The 18,067-nt window shown below is 42.0% G+C and overlaps 1 protein-coding gene across 1 annotated transcript; it reads left to right on the forward strand.

The window, feature by feature from the left end:
• The first annotated feature begins 325 nt into the window (after positions 1-325).
• ano6 (anoctamin 6) lies at positions 326-14,651 on the forward strand. Its single transcript, XM_070992234.1, has 20 exons — positions 326-560; positions 4,677-4,747; positions 5,218-5,346; positions 7,139-7,204; positions 7,280-7,567; positions 7,694-7,807; positions 7,938-8,053; positions 8,190-8,324; positions 8,423-8,528; positions 9,310-9,370; positions 9,514-9,659; positions 9,838-9,915; positions 10,128-10,356; positions 10,442-10,611; positions 10,697-10,794; positions 10,993-11,123; positions 11,778-11,983; positions 12,149-12,345; positions 12,673-12,778; positions 12,865-14,651. The coding sequence occupies exons 1-20, from the start codon at positions 467-469 to the stop codon at positions 13,078-13,080; spliced, it is 2,757 nt and encodes a 918-aa protein (XP_070848335.1). The 5' UTR covers positions 326-466; the 3' UTR covers positions 13,081-14,651.
• Positions 14,652-18,067: the final 3,416 nt, after the last annotated feature.

The raw sequence follows: 18,067 nt of genomic DNA on the forward strand, positions 1-18,067 counted from the left end.
ACGGAGTTATGGTTGCCGGTGTTGATGCTAACTGTAGCCAAACATCTGGAAAAAAATGAATAGAAGTGTGTGCTTTTGAGGAGAATGCCTCGCCATTTTCAACACACGAAACAATGTTTAAGTAATGCACCTTTTTTTCTACATAGCTTTGGGTCCCAGAGTTGTAATTAGCCAGCGTCACCATCGACTTTTGAGGCACGTGAAATGGGCGTAACTAGACCTGTCAAACATGGCTGAACAACATCGACGCCCTCCTTCTCCTCCGCCTCCGACCCCACCCGTTCGATTTTCACTGTCTCAAGTCACAGCTTGTCTCAAACTTTACGCGGTTGAGTAAGTGTTGAGAAACAGAGTAAAAATGTACGGAGGACGGGGCTGCGCTTTAAGGCTGCTGTGACATACGGTCGGCTGTCGGTTAGTTAGTGAAGTTCTTCATGTGTTGTGATTGAAACCCCCGACAAGGACCATGAGCAGCAACGACATCTGCGAGATGGACTCCATGACTGAGTCAGAGGAGATGGAGGGTGATATTGCACTGGGCATGATCGACGAGGAAGTTGGTGAGAGAACAATGTAGATCTTAAAGATGTATTGTCTTGGTGTGGCTTCATGGACGTTGTCTGGATGTGAATCCCGCTGTCTGGGATACTGTGCAGCCGAGAGTTGTAATACATCAGATAGGACGTGATCACATCTGGGAAAGTTCGGCCCTTCATCACTACTCTTCTTTCTGTACGCAGGTTGAGCAGTGATGCTGTCATGGGTGTTGGCTGTTTTGTTTGTTTGTTTTTTTCTTCTTCTTTTTTTTTTTTAAAAAAAAAAAACAACCTTGTAAAGATGCTGAAAAGTACTGCAACATAATCACTTGCACGTGCTCTTGTTGCGTCTAAGTGCACGTTAAAGATACTTGTACTTTCTGCAGCTTAAAGTATGAAAATGCCATACTTTCCACTTCACTGTGTGTATTTTGGATGTAGTTGCTGTTACATTGAGGATGGGGCTGCATCTAACAATTGTTGTCATTGTTGATTAATCTGTCGATTGTTTTCTCCATTAATCGATTAGCGGATTGGTTTCTAAAATGGTGAAAAACATCGATCAGTGTGTCCCAGAGCCTCAAATGTCTTAGTCGCAAATGAATTTAATAGTTAACCACTAATCGATTAATCATTGCAACTCACTTAAGTAGGAGATCTTCAGTCTTGAAATCGGTGGTTCATGACTTCCCTATTGACCACAAACACAATATTGTTCTTTAGTAAATGATCAAAATGTTACGGCCTTTGTACAGCAGTCTGTTTAACATTCAGGTCACGCACATGGCATGTGAAGCAAGCTTTCTGTTCACCACCAGTGGAGGTGTGGCCCACACATTTTTAGTAGGGCACGAGCTCACCAATACAAGTGTCAGCAGGAAGCAGATATTGGACCGTCACCAGATCAAAAGAGATCCAGCTGGAATACCTGTTTATTTCTTACATGTGTGGTGTGGCTCCTTGTATGGCTGCAACTTTGGAGACCAGAAGTGATGGCATCTCGCCGCACTCTTTTGTCTCTTGCATTTCTTACATTCCTGACACCACCAACTGAAACTGCAGCTGAACTTTAGAGTGGAACAATAAAAGCTGCAGTGAAGTATGTTGCCCTGTCTGTACGGCTGTCAGCCCACGCGCTTGTATTTCACAGGAAACGTTTCTCAATCTGTAAGCTGCTTTGTGTTTTCTCTTGTCCACAGTGACATACCGTCTGGTGCTGCAGGCATTTTTTATACTCACAGCTCGTTGAGAGACAAATGGTCCTTTGGGTGAACTTGAACAGTTGCCAGTGATACAGTATTTTAAAAAGCCCTGACCATATGGAAATGATCAGTGCTTTTCACACTAGATCACAAAGGCCATGCCGAAGTACACTCTCTTTAATGGGGCCTATCTTGACTTGTAATGAATTATTAATGCTCACACTTTATTGTAGCCTGTGATGCTGGGATGACAGCGGAAGGAAGTGCAAAATGGACATTATGGTGATATAGGAGGTCTGATTTTTAACATGTATTACATTTTCTGTGGTGTTGTTGCAGGGGTACTGTAGGTCAGTGGGAGAGAATAAGATTTCCACTGCTGCAAGCATGGTTCCATGAAAATAGATAATCGCTGATCTTATTAAGCAAACAATTATAGGCACTAATTACTCGTACTGATGCAAGATCTGTGGGGCTGATGCTGACAAAAGTTTCCTGTCAGACAGCAAGAGCAATGGCTGGCATTAAGCTTAAAGAGTTAAGTGTTTAAATGTCAGCTCTTTTCGGTGTCATAAAATGTGTATCATGTACTTTTTTGCTGCACAAGATTCACACGTTTCTGTTAAAGAATGATGCTTTTTTTTCCTGTTTGTTTGGTCTGTTTTCATTATTTTGTGCGTTGTTATGGAGGATGTTCCCTAGAGAGGAAGTGAGCGCTGGGCGGGTGGGTTGTGGCAAGAAAACAGATTGTTATGGGCATAGCTTCAGCGTGCTTTTCGAAAGAATCATACTCACTGACTCACTGTAGGTTTGATGACTCAGTAGATGGAGCACATTTTAATTAATTTTACACACCAAAGTGGGGACTGCAGAAAATAGACATCTGGGTGCAACAGAATGACCTCCAGTCCACAGCAGACAACCAAAACACACAGAAAGAGGAAATCTTTTTTTTTTCCTTTTCCCCTCCGACCATTACCTCAGTGATATGACACTGATGAAACAGTTTATTATGAGGATTTAGGCGTACAATATATCAGTGAAAAAAAGTGTTAACAGTTAACCAGCTGATATTAATATTCCTGTATCTATCTTTCTTTGTTAAATCTTTTTGATATGTGAGAGGAGTCAGGCATTAAAAAGCCAGATTGTTGGAAGGTATAATTAAGTCTGTAAATTAACAATAGCCTAAGGTGCAGTCATTAAAGATAAGCTGTTCCCTGCAGACTTTGTCGTATAACAAGCTTTGTTGGCATTCAGAGTGTCAGGCTGGTGGAGGACTTTGTCAAAGGAAAGTCTCATTTGATGAGTTGGGTTTCCCAGGATGTCACTATGGTCTGTGTTTGGAAAACAACATCTGTCTTCTGTTAGCTTGCTCAAAGTGCTCTGCTTTATGTGGAAGGATTGCAGGACTTTCCATACTGGATGTGGTGTCATCTGTTTTGTAATACAATTATGAGGCTTATAACAGTGCAGTACAGTGGGGTGATAATATTGATTTTGCTTCGTTTTGATGTGGTCCGTGGTGTGAATACTGCGTGCAGATTCCTGAAAGAATAGTAGGAAAAACACTGCAGCAGGTGGTGACCTATATCTTTTCTTTTTCCAGAGAGTAATTAAAGGTTGTGGTGAGTGCATAGTCGAGTGGAAGCTGTTGAAAAAATAAACAAAAAGCAGCAGCACCAGTGTGACGTTTTGGGAAACAGGCTTTTCCTGGAGGGTCACTGGCCTTTGGCAATGAGCAGCAGTGCTGCTTCAGTGAGCGCCACAGTGGTTGAACATGAATATTGTCCTGGTCCGTTCCCAGTTGTGAGTGTAAAACGAGACAGAGTCTGCAGCCATGCTACTTAGCCCTGCAGGGCTTTGAGCTAAATACTAACGTCAACATCCTACAACTTCAATTCCAAACAGAGTTGGGACTCGGGGTAGTAATGTACTCAGTGTCAATGCTAATGTTTAGCAGATATATTGTTTACCATGTTCACCATCTACGATTAGTGTGATAGCATGCTAACACTTGCTAAATTCCACAAAGCACAGCAGAAGATGATGGGAATGTCATCGGTTTTGCAGGTAGCTGGTCATAAAACAAAGTACTGGACGAATTAAAATTTACAATTCAAGTGTTAGGCAGACTGACGTTGCTTCCCTTTGGTCTGTGCTGCTCTGTCTGTGCAACAAGCACAGCTTCTGCTGAGCCGCAGGTAAATAGCAGCTGAAGCGGATGTATGATGATGTAACCGTAAAAGATCCGTCCCACACAGGTGATTCAGAGAAGCACTACATGCTTTCATAATGTCCCTCTCAGAAAATAGCAATTACGGTAAAGAGTTTAAGCTGACCATATCATTACTAAGAAAAGAAGTTAGCAATATTATACAAAGGAGGGAATTACTGAGTGCTCGCAGGTAAAAAACGTGGTGGACTCCAGTTCAATGTCAGGTGCTCTTGAAGTTGAAGGATTCCGTAAAGACAAAGAGCAATATTAGCAATATCATAGCCTAGTTGCAGTACATTTCTATCATTTCTATACTTGTAATACAAATGTACAGCAAGCATATTATAGAACATTTTTAGCTTCAATAATAACCTTTTACAATCTACTACATTATTTTTCATCTTTACAGTACATCCACAACTTGTTTCTGATTTATAGCCCCAGGTGAGTTAGTGGTTCATATGTGCTGCCAGACAGATCTCAGGTGACCTCGGTGTGTCACATACTCCCTTTCATTCCAGCTGATTTGTGTTTTTCCACAGTATTATATTAGTTTGCCGGGTACGATCGATCATCAGTGGTGAAAATGTTTAATGTTTAGAAACTAATGTATGATCCAAACTGTTGAAATCTGATGATGGAGCAGCCTGATGTGTCTGTCCATTTTTACAGATTATCATGTCTGGATTCACTTTTATGTGTTTGCTCTGTTTTTGACAGTTTATCCGGAGGAGTTCTTACCAACATATCACAGTATTAAAGAAGGAGCAACAGTAACCAAAGCACGTCTGGTGAGTAAGCACAATAATGTTGTTGTCAGTAACTGTAGCAGCACATCAGACACTTTATTTGTATCTTTCAAATATTATCTGTTTTTTTTTTTAATGATTATTGTTTGTAAATTGTGGCACAATTATATAGATAACAGAAGGGATATATTGAAGTCACTGGAATCATGCAAATAGTTACAGATATTTGCAAGAGCTGTATTAGTACCTAGTGGTGCTACCAGCCTGATCGTGTGGCAAGAGAGAGATGAAGGGCGGGTGTCATAATGTTTGTTGACTCTTCCCACTTCTCCTGCATGGCTTATTTCACTTGTTAAAAAGGTTTGCCCAGGTCTGCTTTTCACATTGTGTCTGCACAGACCATTCGCACACAGCCCTTCCCCTGTCCGTGCATCATGTATGACATTATGGAGGAAGAGGTGTACGAGTATCAGGCCGCCGAGCTGTCTGACGAGCCTTGTTTTTGCCCTCAGGCGGAGTTTAATGACAAACCGGACTCCTTGTTCTTCAATGACGGCGTGAGGAAGATCGACTTCGTTTTGGTCTATGAGGATGAGGATAAGAAGGAGTTTGAGAAGAGGCACACGTTCCAGCGGCGCAAAGTAGGTCCCTCATTTTTTTTTTTGCAAATGGTGCTCATGTGAAAGTAAAGTAATCTACTCACAAAAGTAAGCAGCTTTATGTTGCATGTTTTGGCTTTCATTAGATAGTGCAGAGAATGGCTTAGATTATTAAATAAAGAGTTTTTAAATTTGGGGTTTTTAAAGTAAGATTTGGTAGCCAGTCACTTGTCTTAATGAATAACATACTATTTTCACTCATGGAAATGGCAGTTTTTAATCAACAACATGAATAGGATGCAAAACAAATGAATTGTAGCGCTCAAAGCCATCACTCAAACAAAACAGGAGTCACACTTTAGTATATTTGTAAAGGGGGAGGACGTTCAGCACAGTGTGCGCAATAACGCTTTAACCTTTAATTATCCAGGAAAGGGAACAGCTGAGCATACATTGTTTTTCAGAATTGCTCTCTACTGTACTTCCCATTCATTCAATGTTTATCTGTGAGTCGTTCGAGAGCAGCTGCCGATTGAATCCCCTGAGGCAAGTTGTGGAAATGAAGAGCGTTGCTTCTCCATTTATGTCAAGAGAAGTCAGATCAGATCAGTCACGAGTGTCCTTAACTAATCTTGAACTTCATCAACATTGAAATGTTGATGAAGTTCAACACATATGTGTACAAATTCAGAACGCTGAGGTGTGTTGTTTACTACTGTTGTCTTTCACAATAGGTTCATAGTGAGGGATGTGCAATATGATGCATGTAGCTTCACAGATTGTCACCTGCTTTGTTGCAATCATAACCCCCAAGTGATTTTGAAATGGAGGCTCTGCCCTGAGGAGGCTAAAATTGCATCATTGTTACATGTTAAAGGATGATTCATATGTCGTTTTCCTGAAGCAGTGAGTGGAAGTAATGGTAGCGATTCACAGAAGGACATGTGTAGGAGCTTTACTGGTTGTTACTGCTGTAGCAGGTCAGAGCTCATGAGACTCCTCATCACAGATCCACCGGGTCTGATGCAATTCCTCATTTTTAAATCATCCCAAAGCAAACTAAGGCCAGTCAAGATGAGAGGTGCAACAGTCTCTACCAGGCACTCCCTTAACTTTGTTTTTCCAGAGCCAACATGGATCAAACACAAGTTGCAAAACCTTTTTCCGCTCTGACTCTGACTGCTGGAAGGGCGTGATTCACTTTAGATACTGTTAGCTAAACTGTTAGCTTGAGATGGTGCTAAATTGACGTTCAAATATTTGATTATGTTTGCCATTTTTCTTCCCGGGCACCTATTATATTCTCTGTGTGTGTCATGAAATCACGATTGGCTAAGAATGGCCCTCAGAGGTATTCTTCAGAATGAGGGTGCCATGATGTGCATCGAGCTTGACTTGGATGAATGATCAAATCGCTCATCGAGAAGTTCAAAAGCAGTCAGACGAGAGTATTTCAGAATTCTTTTCTTTGTTCCTGGGCATTTTGCTGAGCTGCTTTCTCGATTATTTGACTGTTTCATACTTCTCCGTGCTAATTCAGAGTTTGGTCGTGTGTTTCTTGGCTTGTGGAAATGCCGTGCAGCCAGCATTCAGTGCACTGTATTGCCATATTTGGTGACATACCACCAGCAAGAACCTGCTCTGACTTGTTCGCAGTGTTGTCTTTCTTTGCCACTATGTGTAGTGTCAATATTGTCTATGTTATGGAAGTGGAACATGTCCAAATATAAGTGAGCTTCCAATTCCAGAGCGTGTTTTAAATGAACATAATTAAAGGTCATCTTAACACAAAACACAGAAGCTCATTGAACTCTTTTTCTGTTTTTCTCAATAGAGGCGACGAGAGTATTTTGAGGCCAGCCTGATGAAGATGGGAATGGAGCTGGAGGCTACAAAATCTGTAAGCGGACTGCACTCTTTGACGGTTTCTCTTACATTACCATTTATTTAAACTCAATCCGTCTCTGTGCGGCAGGTAGTCGATGACAAACTGCTGTTTTTGAAAGTCCACATGCCTTGGGACGTGCTGTGCACCTACGCCGAGGTCCTACACATCAAGCTCCCCATCCAGCCCAACGACCTGTCCTCCCGGCCCTCCCCGTGGCGCTTTTTCTCCTTCATCACCAAGTACTTCTACCCCAGCGAGGACCTGATCACCAAGGAGACCGAGTTCTTCACTGCCCCCTTTGAGAAAGACCGTCTGGACTACTTCTACGTCAGAGACAAAGACGCCTTCTTCACTCCGTCCATGAGGAGCAGGATGGTAAAGTTGTCTCAAGTCGTTGCGGCCCACATCTTCTTTTCACATTTCAGTTTTATTTTGAAGGATGAGTTTAATCTAAGGAGTTCTGTGGGGTTGTAAACATTAGACCTCTTCTTCTTCTTCCAGGCTTATTACATCCTGAGTCGTGCCCCGTATGAAATACGAGGCAATGTAAAGAAGTTTGGCATCACCAAACTGCTGGATGGTGGAGTGTACAAAGCTGCCTATCCCCTCCACGACGTACGCGATGTCATTTAAACTCTTCCCTCTTATGCATGAGTGTTTTATTTTGAATCAGCACGTGAAAGGATATGTTCAGTCTTTCAATGAACTCCTGTGAAAATTTGATTTTCCATGTTGACTATTTCAGTGCAGGTTCAATGTCAAGTCCGAGGAAGAGGGCTGCCCCAATGAGAGATTTCTGCTCTATGAGGAATGGGCTCATCCCAAAAGCTTCTACAAGATGCAACCACTCGACCTCATAAGGTGAACACAAGCTTAAACTGAAAAGTTTTTGATCCTGTGTTGGACTGCAGTAACACTTCCTGTGTGCTGAAGCGAGACCAAAATCTGGACATGTGTTTCTTTGAGTTTAAGTAAAGACACATTTTTTTCCCCACAGGAAGTATTATGGGGAGAAGATTGGCATTTACTTTGCTTGGTTGGGTTTCTACACAATCATGCTCGCTCTGGCTGCTGTTGTGGGCCTGGGTTGTTTCATTTATGGATACAAGACTCAAGAAACCAGCACCTGGAGGTACACTCCCTGAATTACTGCCGTCTACTATTTATCTTGGCTCCATTTTGTAGATTCCCCTGTCTAATAATCCTTGTTCTGTGTTTAAAATACTGCAGCAAAGAGGTGTGTGACCCTGAAATCGGCGGGAGAATAGTGATGTGTCCACAGTGTGACAGGGAATGCAGTTTCTGGAGGCTGAACAGCACCTGCGAGGCTTCAAAAGTGAGTTTTACTTTATTGAGTTTCTACTTTATCCTCCCATTAGTAGCAAATGTCCAAAATTATCTATCAGCTAGTAATACATCCTCTAAAGCAAAGGGTTTCTTGATATTTAATATATTGTCATCATGTGATTTCTAAGTCTTTTATTTTCATTCTAAAAGTAGCATGCATCATAGGAGTAGAGGGTGATGTAAGTTGTTAATTATCCTAACACATTTGAGAAACACCTGTAGTTCTGAACATTTGAAGCGAGACTGTGTAACTTTTTAAAATGAAATAACACATTTTGTCTCATGTTTATGGAAAGCTGAAATCATCAGCAGTCAAACACACCCCAGCTCATTTCAGCACCCTCAAGGTTTTTGCTGCTACAGCCTGATTTGGATGAGGAGTGTTATCTAATGTTAGCAGATATATGCAGACACATGTAAAGCAGACGCTACTGAATCAGTTCAGGCTTTGGGGTTTTCTCAACTTATGTAGCTTTTAGCATTTTACGTTATTCCATACTTGTCACTTGAGGCCTAAGTGGTCGCTGTTAAATATGTTCTCTTAATTTCTGCGGATCATTTTTAGATTTCAGCTCCTGCCGTTGTGTTAAAGACAGTTTTTACTGCACCAGAAAATAATGCAGTTACAGAATTTCCATATTTAAATGTTTACGGCCGCTGCTCTCCTCAGGGGCACAACGACAGTCCTTTTTAGAACTGATTTGCATGTAAGCAGGATACAACTGGGACAGTTTTGACCCCCATGTTTCTCTTTTGTCTCATCTTTGTAGAAACTTTGTATATTTGATAACTTTGGAACGCTGGTGTTTGCAGTTTTCATGTCAATCTGGGGTAAGTCAGACCCAAGCTTGCTATTTGAAATGATTTACAGTACATATGTGTATATGGGGGAAGGCACAAACAATGCCATTTCCTTCTTTCTTATTCCTGCCCCGCTTGTTTTTTTCCTGCTCCTGTTCATTTCCTGGCTGTAGTAACTTTGTTCCTGGAGTTTTGGAAGCGCTACCAGGCGGAGCTGGAGTACGAGTGGGACACTGTGGAGTTTCTGGAGCAGGAAGAGCCGCCTCGTCCAGAATATGAGGCCAAGTGTATCTATGAGAGGAAAAACCCTGTCACAGGGGTAAACCCACACACAGACCGTTTTTTTCCAGCTAATCTTGTATTCCATAGTCATAAAACTGGTTTAGTCTTCATTTAAAACGAGGCAGGAGAAAGCTTTAGATGGCTTTTAAAAATGTTGGAGTTTTACGTCATGCCATGTTTTTGTTGACGTCCAGTATTTTTCATTTGTGATTTAGATAAAAGAAAAAGTGCCCTATACAGCCTGTGGACGATGTGTTCGGGTGTCGATAGGAATTGGGACAGTCTTATTCTGGGTAACGTAATTAAATGCCATAATTTCTTAAATTTGTTTTTCCGTGCTTACATGTTATTGTTTCCTGATGTGTAATTCACTAACAATTTCCGATGAATACTCTGCGAATAAACATGTCATTTGTTAGTAATTTTAGTGAAAAACTAAACATTATCTTTTTTTTTTCAGTTTGAAAACAGAATTAATCTTGTCAGTTGTATTGTTGTCCTTTAGATTCTGTTGATCCTGGCGTCCATTGTGGCCATCACTGTCTACCGCCTGGCTGCGTTCTTTACCTTCTCAGCTAAACTCAGAGCTCAGGACCTGAAAGAGCTGGAACCTTTAAAGGAGTACGTGACGCCTCAGATGGCCACGTCTGTCACGGCCTCCCTTATCAGCTTTGTTGTAATCATGATCCTCAATATTCTCTATGAGCGAGTCGCCATCTGGATCACCGACTTCGGTGAGTTTGAATTATGCTTCTGCCCAGTGCTGACTTTGCATGTGGTTTAAGCCTGAATCCTGTCTTATCTGTCGCACAATAACAGAGCTCCCGCGGACCAAGACAGAGTACGAGAACAGCTTGACTCTGAAGATGTTCCTCTTTCAGTTCGTCAACTATTACTCCTCCTGTTTCTACATCGCCTTCGCCAAAGGGAAGGCGGTTGGCTTTCCTGGAGAGCCTGTTTATCTCCTGGGGAAGTACCGGAACGAGGAGGTACAGTTTGTCCACTGAGCTGCTCCACGAAGAACTTCATCGTTTCTCAATTTTGACTCTTACTGTGTGTCTTGTCGTCCCACAGTGTGACCCTGGTGGTTGTCTGATCGAGTTGACGACTCAGCTCTCGATCATCATGGGTGGAAAAGCCATCTGGAACAACATCCAAGAAGTTTTGCTACCGTAAGAAGTCAGAATCTAAGAACGTTTTTTTTGTCAAACATAAAAAACAAGTCATACAATGGCCGCTTATGGATGCAACGTGTCTCCGGTCAATTTGCTGCTTACATCAGGCGTCAAAGCAGAAGCCGATAGCTAATCATGCATCGATTCTCCATTGTTTTACTGTTTCTGCATTTGATCTCTTCCAACCCTCCGCAGGTGGGTGAAGAATTTGATTTTCCGCTACTGCACCAATGTGACCTCAGAGAAGGTGATTCCTCGCTGGGAACAGGACTACCGGCTTCAGCCTGTTTCCAAACTCGGACTCTTCCATGAATATCTTGAGATGGGTGAGAGGAAAAAATGTCTTCTGCAGTCACTAGGGAATTGTGGCTCTTTTGGCTCCCAGTTGGCTTGTCATCGTGCACTATTTCTGGCTTTCATAATTCACCAAACATAGCAATGTTATGACTTATGATTGGTGTGGGTGCACATATATCACTTCAATTATTCAGTGTAATTAAACCAAACCTTATCATTTCATCAACTATGGGGTGACCAGCTAGCAGGGTTTCTGATCTGAATGCTAAGCTAAGCTAACCGGCTGCTGGCTCTATTCTGATGGTGGTATCAGTCTTTTCATCTAACTCTAAGCAAGAAGGCAGATAAAACAAGAATAATGAATTCATCACTGAAGCACATTAACTATTCCTTCAGCTGTTTAAACAAAAGACTTGTAGTGTGCAGTACTGGAAATTCCAGAAGTTAACAGTCTAACATGTCATGCTGCCTTTTTACATTGTTGATAGCTGTTCAAGCAACACCAGAGATTTGTCTTAGTTTTAATCACACAACTCGATTTAGAGTGCTAGTTTGAAACTAGCTAGTAAGTAACTGAGAACTCATGAGGGAGTTTACACACAATAAGTAATCAATATAAATGTATATACACCTGAAGCAACTGAATCCTGGGTACTCTAAACAGCGCCTGTCTTGTTATACAGTCATCCAGTTTGGCTTTGTGACCCTGTTTGTGGCCTCCTTCCCTCTGGCTCCGGTCCTGGCTCTGGTTAACAACCTGTTTGAGATTCGGGTTGATGCTTGGAAAATCACCACTCAGTTTCGCCGCGTCGTGCCAGAGAAGGCCCAGGATATTGGTGCCTGGCAACCTATTCTTCAAGGCATCGCTATCTTGGCTGTGGCAACAAATGTGAGTGACCGTTTACACTGAGTTCTACTGCAATATCATACAAGAGCTTCTGTTGAAAGTGTTTCTTTGCCAGCTTCTCAACCTAACGCAGTCTCTTGAAATACAATAATCACCAACTTCACCTCTTTATCGTGACACTGACTTGACGTCCTGGTGTCTCAACAGGCCATGATCATTGCTTTCACATCAGACATGATTCCACGGTTGGTCTACTACTGGTCTTTCTCTGTGTACCCGTATGGAGATCACTCTAATAACACCATGCAGGGCTACATCAACAGCTCGCTGTCTGTATTCAACACTAGCGACTTCTCTGAAAGTAGCAAGCCTCTGGGCACATTTTCCAACATCACCACCTGCAGGTAGGAAGACAGAACGTTGCATTTTGATTATGAAACTCTTTCCCAGACATCTGGTCTTGTCATCTTGTGAAATGTGTGTATAACATAATGGGAGCAACAAAGCTCGAGTTTCACAGTCATGTGTTGCATTTGAGCAGAGCAGCTTCTAGTTTTCACACAATGTTGCTCAATTTTATTGATGTAAATTGCAGAAATGACCAGAAATAATGGTGTGATGGGAACTTGTGGACTAAATACAGCTTTATCACATGTGGACATAAAATCTGATGACAGTTGTGTGGCAAGTTTGTGTTCTGGAGGAAGTTATTAAAAAATGTTCCTCTTTAGGTATCGAGATTTTCGGTATCCTCCAGGGCATCCCAGGCAGTATCAGTTCAATGTCTACTACTGGCATGTGATCGCTGCCAAAATGGCTTTCATCATTGTCGTCGAGGTGAGTATGAACATAACAGGAAACGATTATGAAAACATGAATTATTAAAACGCACTCACGGAGGCATCTCCTTCCTCTCCCCGCAGCACATCGTTTACCTTACCAAGTTCATCCTGTCCTACGTGATCCCAGACGTCCCGTACGCCGTCAGAGAACAGATCAAACGGGAGAAATACTTGACCCAGGTGATCCTCCACGAAACCAACCTCAAGCTGGTGACCAAGCGTTTGAAACCAATCAACGAGATTGTTAAAGACACAGAGGCCAACTTGGCAATGGAGGAGATGGAACTTGACTTCTGACAGTAGAGGAAAATGCATGGAGGTAGAGATGAGATGTTCCTTTAAATGGCGACCAACACCTTGTAATCCAGTGATAGAATTAAGACACAAAACAAGGTATGGACCTTTGTAATGAATAATGTGGAGGAACCAGTTAGACAAAAGACATCTGGGCCCGACGAGGCTGTTGGACAAAGAAAGGGGAAACCACTGTTGTCTAGTCTTCACCCCTGCTTACTGTCCTCTATCCCATCTCAGAGTGTCTTTTTTTCAAATCATTGCCTCACTTTGAAGCTTCATACCAAACAACACCAACCCTGTGGTGGATGAAGCACGAAGAACAACGAAACAATCCCATCTCAGTGTTCACTCACTGGCTTTTTCTTTCAGCAGCATCACATGGTCTTCATCAGCAGACAGAAATTTGCTCGGGTGTCACGTTAAGTTTCTGTCGACTCGTAGGACTTCTACTCCGTGCTGGCCTAAGACGTGAGCTGCAGCACATGTATGGTTGAAAGCTCTGGAAGAAGCTAGTGTGTTGACCTTGAGTTGGGATTCTTGTGTGTGTGTCTTCCAGTTTTATGAGTACAGTAAGTTTTAGGTTGACTATATCAACACTGCAGTGTCTCACTCCGTCCATTGTCCTACATGCTCGAGGCTCAAAGCTTTCACCACACGAAACAAACGTGCCGCTGCGGGTTTTCCTTTAATGCTGTCACCATGAAATATCAGTATTATTATACACACAAACTGCACCACTTCTAAATGCAATGAATTTTTTTTAACTCTTGCATTTCTGTTCTAGAACTACAGAGCTGTAGTGATGCACCAAACAGCTCACGATGTTACACAGCGATGAGATACCAGGAGGTAGAACAGACAAGGACTCACTTTAAGCTACATATACTGACTAAGGCTTTGACCACATGTATACGCATATTTTTTAAAATGTATGCATTACCCCCGCCATTTAAAAAAAGAACATTCTGAACGTTATGGGTATGTGCAAATTAAGGCGATGCTCAAACATTGTGAGTGAACGAGAGGCGCAAACACAGAGAAAAAGGTTTGTTTTGCAACACATCCATATATATGTGGTCAAGGCCTTCATGAGGCTCCAACACATGTTTACAAACCGCAAGAATGATTTGAAACTGAATGTTCTTTTATCAGGACAACAAAGTGTGTAGTGTAGCTTTTATTTTTATTTGAATGGATGAATCGCAGCCCTGTGAAGTGCCTTAGCTGATGATGGGAGTATATTTTCTTTTCCTTTATGCATATACTCACATCTGCTGGACTGTTTTGCACTTTCAGAGTTCTTGTCCTGTGCTATGACCGCTCGGCTGCGCGACATTTTGACTCTGTTATATCCTGTGATGGAGGCAATACAGTGATTCAGTCTTCTCCTGTGTCATTGCTGAAATATTAGCTCGTTACCTCAGCTGTATTTTTGCCTCACCTTGTGATTTAAACAGTGGTACCATAACCACCATGTGTGTAAACAGTATCATGTACCAGCAATATCTGATGATGCGTGTTTCTCTTATTGTTTTATACAAATAAATCGTTTTATATGAAAATTGTTCCTCAAAACTTTCCACCAACGTATGTTTTTTTGGGGCTTTTTATTCCACTTCAGGTTGAATTGAGCCAAAAGCAACTAAAGCACATAATTACTGAAGCAGTAAAAGTTGTAATGTGTTGAAAAAACTCACATTACTGCATTCTGTGCCTGTGTTTTCTCTCTGCATTATTGCATGCCAGAGGTGTAAGCATTGCCTGTCAGGATATGACTTCATCTGCTGTATTAGCCATGATCACAACATCTGCATGTACTGAGATGAAAAGAATATCTTATTTGATTTTTATCTTTATCTTGCTATTTTAAGAAAAGCTTTTGTCTTCCAGAGAAAATGAGATAATGATCTCGTGATCTCAAAATTAAAAATGTTATTGCAACCACAGCAAGTCTCTCCACATAAATCACGAGAAATACATTGTGAAGAGATAAAGAAATATATATATGTAATAATGTAAACTGGAACGTGCTTGGGGCTGCACGCTGTACGCTGCACAGTGCGCGTGCCTCACAGCAACAAGGTTGCCGGTTCGATTCCCGGGTCGGGCCTTTCTGTGTGAAGTTTGCATGTTCTTCCCGTGCATGCGTGGGTTCTCTCCGGGCACTCCAGCTTCCTCCCACAGACCAAAAACATGCTCATTAGGTTAACTGGTGCCCCTAGGTGTGGGTGTGAATGGTTGTGTGTTTGTGCCCTGCGATCGACTGGCGACCGGTCCAGGGTGTACCCCGCCCCTCGCATGTTGACGGCTGGGATAGGTTCCAGCACCCCCCGCAACCCCGAAAGGGATACGCGGTATAGAAAATGGATGGATGGATTATGTCCCGGGTCAGATCCCGGCCCTGGTTATTATTATTATTAGTATTAGTATTAGTAGTATTAGTGAGTGTGTCCCGGGTCGGATCCCGGCCCGGCTTGTTATTATTAGTGTGTCGAATCCAGGGTTGGATCCCGAGTCTGGTCCTGCGGCGGACCCGGGAAAGTCCTGGGTCAGATCCAAGGTCGGATCCCAGGTTACTTCCTCGCGAAATTTGAGGGACCCGGGACACTCACACTTCTACTACTACTATCAGTGATGGTCATTGTTTAGAACTTGAAAAAAATTTATCGTTTTTTTATGGAGCTCACATTACAGGGTCAACGTACAAGTACAGCCCAAGCCTATGTCGAACAAAACAAGCTTTACTGTAATTTCTAAGTTACATGGCATTAAACTGAATGACAGCTCATGATCTAGCCTTTATTTCTTGGCTTATTTCCAACATGTACATCATGACCATTTAAGCTTGTAAAGCTTGTAATGTAGTTATCCAGCAGGGGGGCATTAAGTTATGTGTCTCCAAATGCACCAGAAATATCATGTGTTTATTAAAAAGGTGAACAAATATCAATGCAGAAAATGATTGAAGCACAATATGTGTAGAAGTATCGACACCAAAGAACAACACAACATGAGGAAATGACAAAATCGTTTAAAATTAGTGCTGACTGTTCCTGAAAGTCCCTTAAAATACCACTGGCTTGATGCCCAAAAGTGCCTTTTTGTCAGTGATTTTTTTTTTTTTTTTTGGTGAGGAGCAGCAGCAGCCTCCTCACCAACCCTCTCAACAGGAGCTGTTCAATGTACCCCATCAGGTAAAACAGAGACTAATTTTGCTTTGCACTGGCCTCTAACAAATATACGAGGTGTGGACAATGATATGGTATGTTGTGATTGCATGTCAGTCTTTATGAATATGGGTTGCTACCATTCAGTACAGTACAGCCACAAGTCGGTCGGTACAGCCACAGCACCAGCATCTTCTTCTTCTTCTTCTTCTTCTGAACTTCCGATCTCTGACGATGAAGCATTCAGTGAAGTACTGATATCTTTTACTTCCTCAAAGGTACAAATCCCACAGTGTAAAAATCCTGCTTTCAAAACCTGATTTACAGTATCAACATTAAAAGTGCTCATTATGCAGAGTGGACCATTTCAGAATCACATGGACATGCCCATTGCAGAGGGCTGTGTCAGCTGGACAAATGTCCCAGCATTCATTTCAGCATTTGAGTGAAGAGTGGAAAACAGCAGAGAAAGAGGCAAAAAAAAAAAAAAAAGGCCCTTTTTTCATGTTATTTCATCAACTCTGAGAATTTTTGAAGGGAGAAATGAACCTTGTAAAATTGAGAGTTTTATGAAAATCAATGGCAAATTTGACCTTAAATTAAAGACCATCTGAGGAAATGAGGGCACTCATTGAATGGTGAGCCATTAAGGAGACCCTTTTGACTGGTATACACTGGTAAATATTAAAAAAGATGAAATGTCAGAGCTCATTTTGGAAAAAAAATCTACAAAGCCAGAAATCTTGGTGTAGTTACAATATCAATTATGTTGATATTATTTAATCATACATGAATCAATATACATATGGGTATATAGAATAACTGTGACCAGTGAACCTGTCTACCTGTGGAATGTTTCAGCCAAGTTAAGTACAAGTACCTCAAACTTGAGTAAATATTCTTCTGTACATTACACCACTGAGCAGTACAGAAGCAGCTCCTGTTATTTACCATTTGGGAGGACATATTAGGTCAAGTTAATCCTGTCCAAACAGGACTTTTGTCTTGTTGAAATCTAGAGTCACTCAAAAAACCATATTTGATGACACACCAGCGCTTCTTCTTTATAACCATCATAATATCTTACAGTTCTTTTTATACTGTACGGCTTCATTCACAGACACATACCTTTTTCAAAATGATTGATTTCTCATTTCTTCTTTTTTTTTTTTTTTCATTTTTTTCAACAAAAAAAAAATCACAATTGTATGTTGTATGTTGATATTGTCACCATCACTCTTCTTCTCACCGACGCAGCCGTTGAAAGACTCGATCTTCTCCTCTGTCTTTCCCTCGGTTTCTCTTGTTTTTCTTTCTTTTTCCTTTCCTTCATCTCTACCTTGTCTTCCTCTGTCTGTCCAGCCTTAAAGCAGTTCAGGTGAGACCAGAAGCTGCGTTTCTTCTTTGCCGCTGCCGCTGGTCGGGTTGTGGTAGGTGAAGACTGCAACGGGCTAGACGTACACCTCAAAGTGTTGAAGTGCCAACAACAAAGCAAGGGTTTCTTTTCCCACGGGGGAATATCTAGCTTGGAACGCTCGGGAAAAGCAACCCACGTGGTGGTCGACCCCCTCCACATCCTCTTGCAACAACACAGCACCTGCACCCGCAGCACTGGCATCCACTCCCAACCCGAAAAGGCGAGAAAGATCAGGAGCAGCGAGCACAGGCACATAGCTGAGAAGAGACTCCACACTTCAAAATGCATACCGACACTACGGAGTCCACACAGTATCCACCCCGGGACGTTTGAGAAACACTTCGGTAGCGCTGGATCAGCCCACGCCGCTTTTTACGCCGTCATGAAGTCCTCCCAGAACGCG

Source organism: Chaetodon trifascialis, chromosome 22, assembly GCF_039877785.1.
Source record: "Chaetodon trifascialis isolate fChaTrf1 chromosome 22, fChaTrf1.hap1, whole genome shotgun sequence".
Classification (NCBI taxonomy): domain Eukaryota; kingdom Metazoa; phylum Chordata; class Actinopteri; order Chaetodontiformes; family Chaetodontidae; genus Chaetodon; species Chaetodon trifascialis.